Below are 8903 nucleotides of genomic sequence, written 5' to 3'. Positions count from 1 at the left end.
GGAAAATCATCAGGGCCGTCCCAAGAACCGTGTCCACCCCACCTCGCCCATCTGGGGCAGTGAGGGCAAGTGCCAGGCAGCGCTGGCATTCAGGGGGCCTCCCGGGGGGCCAGGATCACCCTGTCCTTGGCTGCCATCTCTGCGAAGCCGGGCTGCCCTTGCCTCCTGCAGTCCCTTCTTCCAGCCGCCTGGGGAGTCCTTTTAATGCAAATCTCACCACACCCCTCCCTCCCGGGCTGAGAACCCTGGAATCCCTCCTCCCTGCAGGTCAGGATCTCTGACCTCTCAAACTTCATTTCCCACCGCTTCTGCCCCAGGACCTTGGCACTTGCAGCTCCCACTGCCTAGACATGCTCTATTAGATAATGTCACAGCTACTTCTCTTGCTTTATTGAGGTCTCTACTCAAAGGTCACCTCCCCAGACAGGCCTCCGGAGCTCCTGCCGCTGCTCTGTCTTCCTCCAGCTCCTGCTTTACTTTCTCCCCTATTTATTGTCTTAGATATTTATTTATTTATTTATTTATTTTTCCTGCTGCTTCCTTGGATTTGATGCCCACAAGGGCAGGACTTTTGTGTGTCTTGGTCATCATCCCAGTGCCCACAGATCCTGACACACGTTGTACCCTGTGAAAGAATAGATGAACGCGTGAGCAAACAAAGGAGTGGATGAGTCTTTACAACCACTATGGGTGGAAGGAGAAGCCCCTTTCCAGAGGCTCAGAGAAGTAAACACTGAGGCTGGGTGCTGTGGCTCACGCCTGTCATCCCAGCACTTTGGGAAGCCAAGGCGGGTGGATCACTGGAGGTCAAGAGTTTGAGACCAGCCTGGCCAACATGGAGAAACTCTGTCTCTCCTAAAAATACAAAAATTAGCTAGCTGGGCGTGGAGGTTACGGTGAGCCGAGATTGTGCCCCTGCACTCCAGCCTGGGTGACAGAGTTAGACTCTGTCTCAAAAAAAAAAAAAAAAGTAAAACATTGAGTCAGGCTGTGGGCATTTGAGTCTGGGTCAACTTGGTTTAAAGATCTCATGGGAAAATGTTGTCTCCAACAGTATTTTCACTCCACTCAAACAACCCCGTGAGGTTCGTTTTGTTGGTTTTTATAAATTTAAATTTAAATTTAAAATTTTTGTTTCTTTTTTGAGACACGGTCTCCCTGTCATCTAGGCCGGAGTGCAGTGGTGCAGTCATGGCTCACTGCAGCCTCAACTTCCCGGGCTCCAGTGATCCTCCTGCCTCAACCTCTCAAGTAGCTAAGACCACAGGCATGGGCCACCACCCCCTCCCCACCTGGCTAATTTTTGTATTTTTGGTAGAGACAGGGTTTTACCATGTTGCCCAGGCTGGTCTCAAACTCCTGACCTCATGTATTACTCCCACCTCCGCCTCCCAAAGTGCTGGGATTACAGGCGTGAGCCACCGCATCCAACCAACCCCATGACATTGATGCCATGATGCCCACTTCCCAGATGGGGAAACTGAGACTCAGAGAGGCAACAGGAGGTTGGCCTGTGCACCCCCTTCTCCTTCTCTGGGCCTTGGTTTCCCTATGGACAAAATAGGTTCTTCTTAGGTTCTGGTCTCCAGAAGGGGAACTCCTGGGCTGCCCTGATGGCCAGCAGGAGAGGAAGCATCGACCACTCATGGGCATCCCCAAGGCTCCTGTGCCTAGCACCCGACTCACACACAATCTGGTTCAGGAAGTCCTTTCCTCTCTGACTTTCACAGTAGCCCGGGAGACAAAGCTTTCTCGTTCCCGCTTTGCAGATGAGGAAAACTGAGTGGAGGGAAGGAGCAATGATGTCAAGTCCTTTTGGATGGAAGTTGGGGATGTGCAGTTTGCCAGGGCTGCCTTTAGTCCCAGAGGTAGGCAGTGTGGAGCAGAACTTTGGAGACCAGAAAATCTGGGCCTAAGTAGTCTGGCCTTCCCTCATTCCGGCAAGGAAATTCAATCTTTCAGAGCCAGAGTTTTTTCATCCTTAACATGAGCAGGATTGGCCGAGAAAATGTAGGTAAAGTCTTAGCCCAGTATTCAGAACACAACAAGTGCCCAATAAATGGTGCTCTTAGGCCGAGTGCGATGACTCACGCCTGTCATCCCAGCACTTTGGGAGGCTGAGGCGGGTAGATCACTTGAGGTCAGGCGTTTGACACTAGCCTGGCCAACATGGCGAAACCCCGACTCTACTAAAAATACAGGCTGGGTGCGGTGGTTCACCCCTGTAATCCTGGCACTTTGGGAGGCTGAGGCAGGCAGATCACGAGGTCAGGAGTTCGAGACCAGCCTGACCAGCACGGTGAAACCACGTCTCTACTAAAAATACAAAAATTAGCCGGTCATGGTGGCATGCGCCTGTAATCTCAGCTACTTGGGAGGCTGAGGCAGGAGAATCGCTTGAAACTGGGAGGTGGAGGTTGCAGTGAGCCAAGATAGTGCCATTGCACTCCAGCCTGGGTGACAGAGGGAGACTCTATCTCAAAAAATAATAATAATAATCATAAATGGTGCTCTTAATGATTCAAGTAAGGGTCAGGGCTTTCGTTTTAAGCAGTGCCCTTCCCCCACAGAAACAACTACTATGTGTGAGGCTCTGGGAGTATCACAGGAAGAACCCACAATCTTTTGTTTCTAGTTGCCAAAAAAGAAAAACGAAATGAGAATGAAAAATAAGGTTAGGCACAGTAGCTCATGCCTGTGATCCCAGGACTTTGGGAGGCCAAGGTGGGAGGATCGCTTGAGGCCTGGAGTTCAAGACCAGCCTGAGCAAACTAGCAAGACCTCATCTCTAAAAAAATATTTAAAAGTCAGCCAGGTGTGGTGGTGCACACCTGTAGTCCTAGCCACTCAGGAGCTGAGATGAGGGAGGATCGCTTGAACCCAGGAGATCGAGGCTGCAGTGAGCTGTGATCATGCCACTGCACTCCAGCCTGGCCAACAGAGTGAGACCCTATTGCTAAAAAAATAAAAAGCAAAGCATGCCTGGGTGTGTTGGCTCACTTCTGTAATCCCAGCACTTGAGAGGCTGAGGGAGGTGGATCACGAGGTCAGGAGTTCGAGACCAGCCTGGCCAATATGGTGAAACCCCATCTCTACTAAAAATACAAAAGTTAGTCAGGTGTGATGGTGCACACCTGTAGTCCCAGCTACTCTGGAGGCTGAGGCAGAAGAATTGCTTGAACCCAGGAGGCAGAGGTTGCAGTGAGCCAAGATCGCGCCATTGCACTCCAGCCTGGGTGACAGAGCAAGACTCCGTCTCAAAAAAACAAAGCAAAGCATAATGTTTATCATAACGATGTGCTAAGCAAGAGTCACTTGGACCCGAATGAGCCTGTATGCCCGAGTTGTGTGACCCCTCAGAGAACCTTAAGCACGTCAGTGATGAAGAGTTTTGGAAGGCTCCAGTGTTCGAGTCAGACAGACCTGGACAACTCTAGGTCTGTCAGTTTGTCCACCAGTGTTGCCTTGGGCATTTAACCCAACTGATCTTTACTTTCCCTATCTGTAAAATGGGGGACAATCATTAACAGTGCCTTCTCAGGACTACCATGAACCCTGGAGGTCCTGGCAGAGTCAGGGGTTTGGAGGGTCCCCACCCTGGCCTGACACGTGCTCCTCTTTGACCCCAGACACAGCTGTGATCAGCCCCCAGGATCCCACACTTCTCATCGGCTCCTCCCTGCTGGCCACCTGCTCAGTGCACGGAGACCCGCCAGGAGCCACTGCCGAGGGCCTCTACTGGACCCTCAACGGGCGCCGCCTGCCCCCCGAGCTCTCCCGTGTGCTCAACGCCTCCACCTTGGCTCTGGCCCTGGCCAACCTCAACGGGTCCAGGCAGCAGTCGGGGGACAACCTTGTGTGCCACGCCCGCGACGGCAGCATCCTGGCTGGCTCCTGCCTCTATGTTGGCCGTAAGTCGGCACCCAGAATACCCCAGGGGTAGCCCTTGGGAGCGGCATCTCCCTCTGGAGAGAGGCATGAATCGTGGGCCTTCTGGCTGGGGGATGAGTGGTGGGCACACTGGCATGGCTATGCAGGTCTTTGAGGTGGGAATGAGAACCTGGAGATCCGGTCGGGCGAGGTGGTTCATGCCTATAAGCCCAGCACTTTAGGAGGCTGAGGTGGGTGGATCACTTGAAGCCAGGAGTTCAAGGCCAGCCTGGCCAACATGGCGAAACCCCGTCTCTACTAAAAATACTAAAATTAGCCGGGCGTGCTGACAGGCACCTGTAATCCCAGCTACTTGGGAGGCTGAGACAGGAGAATCGCTTGAACCCGGGGGGTGGAGGTTGCAGTGAACTGAGATGGCACCATTGCACTCCAGCCTGGGGGACAGAGCGAGACTTTGCCTTGAAAAAAGAAAAAGAACCTGGAGATCGGGTCACCAGCCTGTCAAGAGCCCATGCAGGTGTCACACCAACTGTGCTGGCACTTCTCAGCAAAGGGCCGAGACTGTCCTATCTGCCCTCCTTCCACTCCAAGGTGGGGACCTGGCAGGTGGGCAGCAACCCCTTGGCCCAGGCTCAGCTGGTCCAGACCCTCAGCCAGCTTCCTGCACCCTCCCCCTCTCCCAGTGCCCCCAGAGAAACCCGTCAACATCAGCTGCTGGTCCAAGAACATGAAGGACTTGACCTGCCGCTGGACGCCAGGGGCCCACGGGGAGACCTTCCTCCACACCAACTACTCCCTCAAGTACAAGCTTAGGTTAGTGGTGGCCCGAGGGCGATGTGTGTGTCCCAGACTGGCTGTGTGACCTTGACCAACGCGGACCCTCTCTGAGCCCCCATGCGCTGCCTGCACCCTGAGACTGCCATGGTGAGGTCTAGGGGCCAGAAGGAACCCTCATACGTCCTGTCCCCCTCCCATCCCTGCAGGTGGTATGGGCAGGACAACACGTGTGAAGAGTACCACACAGTGGGGCCCTACTCCTGCCACATCCCCAAGGACCTGGCTCTCTTTACGCCCTATGAGATCTGGGTGGAGGCCACCAACCGCCTGGGCTCTGCCCGTTCCGATGTGCTCACGCTGGATATCCTGGATGTGGGTGAGCCCCCAGTGTCTGCTAGGCCCCTCCCTCAGGCACCAGCCCGACCCACCGGGCATCCCGAGAGGTCCCAGTGCCTTCTCATGTTTCCTGGGATCCCGCCTGCCCCTCCCCAGCCCAGCAACTCCTGGGCTGTCCCTGCTGGTTAGAGGGAAGGTAGGTAAGTAGCTGAGCATCCGCTCATCAGTCCGCAGCCCCCAGAAACAGCCAGGATACCCCCACTCCATGGAGAACACCTGGCCTGGCCACCTCCCCCTCGGCAGCCCAGGTGTGCAGGAGGGGGCCCTGGGGAGAGGGGAGGGGACGCCCAGGTCGGGAGGCGCCCCAGGAAGCCGAGGCCTGGAGCTGGGGGTGCGCAGGGCGGGAGGCAGGAAATGGATGATCTGTGAGCAGAATTGAGCCTAATCTAATTAGGGTGTTTCTCAGCCCCAAGCAGGCCTGTGCCTTAACCCTTTAGGCCCCTCACCAAGGCCTCAGGGGGAGAGGCCAGCTCACCCTGCTGCCCTCAGAGGCCCCCAGAAGGATCCTCAGCCCCCCGAACACACACGTACTCCGGGTTGTAGCCCCCGTCCCTACTCCCGCAGCCTCACTCTTCCCCACATCCTAAAGCTACAGTGGGAAAGTTCGAAGCTTCTGTTGCTTCTCTGCACCCAGGAAAATGTCACATCAAAGATTTCAGTAAGAGTGGAAGGGAGGTGAGAGTGGGGGGGGACAGGGGGGTTCCCAGAAGGCTGACGGCCTGACAGCCCCCTGACCTCCTAAGCATGATAATAATATCATCAACCTCGCAGTGTCTGCTTTCCCATAGTCAGTTGAAGATAGGATTATGTTTCGCCCGTCACAGATAATAATGGTGATAACAGCTAACATTAATTAGGTGCTGAGTGTTTCTCCAATATTATATATGGTGTAATCCACCAATCCTGGGGGTGGGGGCAGAGGAAGGAGGAGGAAAACAGAGGCAGGTGCCATCTGGGCCAAGTGCCCTGGGCCACACTGCTGGGGGGAGTTAAACGCAGACAGTTCCAGGCTGAAAGGGGCCCTCCGCCCCGCAGTGACCACGGATCCCCCGCCCGATGTGCACGTGAGCCGCGTCGGGGGCCTGGAGGACCAGCTGAGCGTGCGCTGGGTGTCGCCACCCGCCCTCAAGGATTTCCTCTTTCAAGCCAAATACCAGATCCGCTACCGAGTGGAGGACAGTGTGGACTGGAAGGTGATCCTCCCATTCCCTGACTCCGCCCCTGTTCCCGCCAGGCCCCGCCCCCGCTCCTGCCAGGCCCCGCCCTCTACTCTGACCCTGTCCTGGCTGTCCAGGTGGTGGACGATGTGAGCAACCAGACCTCCTGCCGCCTGGCCGGCCTGAAACCCGGCACCGTGTACTTCGTGCAAGTGCGCTGCAACCCCTTTGGCATCTACGGCTCCAAGAAAGCCGGGATCTGGAGTGAGTGGAGCCACCCCACAGCCGCCTCCACCCCCCGCAGTGGTGAGCACCCCTCTAGGGCCGGGTGATCCAGCGGCCAGTCCCAAACCAGCTAGAGCCTCTGTTTCCTTGTTTTCTTTTCTTTTTCTTTTTTTTTTTTTTTGTTCTTTTGAGATGCAGTCTCATTCTGTCGGGCAGTGGCGTGATCTGCACTCACTGCAACCTCTGCCTCCCGGTTTCAAGGAATTCTCCTGCCTCAGCCTCCCGAGTAGCTGGGACTACAGGCACGCACCAACATGCACAGCTAATTTCTGTATTTTTTAGTAAAGACGGGGTTTCACTATGTTGTCCAGGCTGGCCTCGAGCTCCTGACCTCAGGTGATCTGCCCATTTCAGCCTCCCAAAGTGCTGGGATGACATGTGTGAGCCACTGTGCCCAGCCTGTTTCCTGGTTGTCTCCAAGAGAGTAGAGGTCTCAAACTGGTGGCCCCCCCAGAGCTGAATGTGGCCCTTGGATCTATTTTCTTTGGCCTGTTGTTTGGGGAAAAAAAAAAAAAAGTTTGACCAACTAGTAGAAATTTAAAACCAGGAAGTTTTTACACAAATATCCTAGATTCCTTAGAAAAACGAATTCTCTAGAAAATGTAACAGCATGGCCGACAGCCCCCACCAGCAGTGGTCACCCCTTCCCAGGACCCTCACTCTCCATTTGTCCATCCCCACCTGGCCTGTTTGGGACACTCAGACTCCCTCCTAAGAGGGCCAGCGAGGCCAGGCGCGGTGGCTCATGCCTGTAATCCCAGCACTTTGGGAGACTGAGGCTAGCAGATCACGAGGTCAGGAGATAGAGACCATCCTGGCTAACATGGTGAAACCCCATCTCTATTAAAAATACAAAAAATTAGCCGGGTGTGGTGGCAGGCGCCTGTAGTCCCAGCTACTTGGGAGGCTGAGGCAGGAGAACAGCATGAACCTGGGAGGCAGAGCTTGCAGTGAGCCGAGATCACGCCTCTACACTCCAACCTGGTCAACAGAGCGAGACTCCGTGTCAAAAAAAAAGAGGGCCAGCGAGTTTGAGACCCCTGCTTCTAAGGCCAATGGGCTGCCAACTTCCACTTTGATGAGCCTCAGTTTCCCCTTCTGATCAAAGCAGGGGGATGGGAATGATTAGGTGCCTAGATCTGCCTCCTCTTGCTGTCTGGGGTTTCTCTGGGTCCACAGGCCTCTACTCTCTCTTTTGTGAAATGAAACAAAAGCTATTACTTGGAATGTCTGGCCTCCGTTTCCCCATCTGGAAGGTAGGGTCGAGAATCCCACTTGCCTTGGGCTGTCGTGAGGGTTGGATGACATAATTTGTGGCATATGTCCACATGGTGGGTGCCACCTAAGTGCTTGCAGGCAGTTGGCATGGAGGTACTTACTGTCCCGTCCCCCCAGGGTTTCACTGCAAGGGAGACCGCTTTTTCTCAGGTGAGGACACTGAGGCTCTAGGAAGTCACACGGGTCTGAACTTAGTTCACGGGGAAGTCCAAGCTCACTCTGGCACGTGAGATGATAGGGAAACTGAGGCCCTGAGAGGGTCCCAGAGCTAGGGAGGGGTAGAGTCAGGCTCCAGCCAGCTCCCCAGCCCCTATCCCGGGCCCCTCCAGGTTCGGGGGTGGGCGGGAGCAAGCGCAGCCGGGAGGGGCCTGAGCCTTGGCCCCTGCTCGTGCCCGGCACCTGCGATTCTTGCACAGGAGCCAGCAGGCCGCTGCGTCCGCAGGGGAGGCTGGGGAGGCCGGGGAAGGCCAGCAGGGGCGGCGGGGGCCGGGGCCGTGCCAGGGCCTGTCAGCGGGTCCCCGGCTTTATTTATGACGTGAGGCCGATGTCCTTATCCGCCGGCCTGCTGGGGGGCTGGCTGCAGCCGGCAGCTGGACCGACAGGCAGGCCTCCCACCTGGCCCTCCCGGCCCACTCCCTGTCCCATGGGCCCATGCTGGGGACTGTCCCATGGGGTCATCTTGCACTCGGTCTCCCTTCATCTGTCACTCTTCCTCTGTGTCTCTGTCTCGATCTCTTTGTCCCTATGTCCCCAGGGTTTCTGTCCTACCTTGATTAGGCCCTTTCGCTGACCCCCTTCGCTTTCACCTACCCTGCGTCTCCGTCTCTCCATCTCTGGCCTCGGCTCTCTCATCCGTGCGTCTTTCTTCCTTTCTCTTTTTCAGCCCCCTGCTCTGTCTGTCTCTGTGTCTCATCCCCCCCGGCTCTGGCCTCTCTCATTCTCCCCTCCCCCCACTCCACTCGCACCTGGCTCAGGCCACAGGAATCGGGTTCCTGGAGGAGATGTGGAGGAGGAGCCCCTTCCTTCCCCCGCTCCCCCCCACCTCCCCAGGGGCGCAGCCGGGCCAGGGGCGCAGCTGGGCTGCTGTGCAGGGCCTCGGGGAGGACTCGGTCCCTGAGA

General features: G+C 56.0%; 1 protein-coding gene across 1 annotated transcript in view; it reads left to right on the top strand.

The window, feature by feature from the left end:
- Positions 1-3335: 3335 nt before the first annotated feature.
- The window catches only part of CRLF1 (cytokine receptor-like factor 1), a 7238-nt gene continuing 1670 nt past the window's right edge, over positions 3336-8903 (top strand). The window contains exons 1-7 of the mRNA XM_011925916.1: positions 3336-3374; positions 3542-3911; positions 4575-4704; positions 4875-5044; positions 6100-6257; positions 6359-6527; positions 7309-7324. Coding sequence (XP_011781306.1) covers positions 3336-3374; positions 3542-3911; positions 4575-4704; positions 4875-5044; positions 6100-6257; positions 6359-6527; positions 7309-7324 — 1052 coding nt within the window. The remainder of the gene's footprint in view (positions 3375-3541; positions 3912-4574; positions 4705-4874; positions 5045-6099; positions 6258-6358; positions 6528-7308; positions 7325-8903) is intronic.

Source organism: Colobus angolensis, unplaced genomic scaffold (genome assembly GCF_000951035.1).
Source record: "Colobus angolensis palliatus isolate OR3802 unplaced genomic scaffold, Cang.pa_1.0 Scaffold66, whole genome shotgun sequence".
NCBI lineage: Eukaryota > Metazoa > Chordata > Mammalia > Primates > Cercopithecidae > Colobus > Colobus angolensis.
Note: the sequence above shows the minus strand (reverse complement) of the source record. Positions and strands in the feature narration are given on the sequence as shown.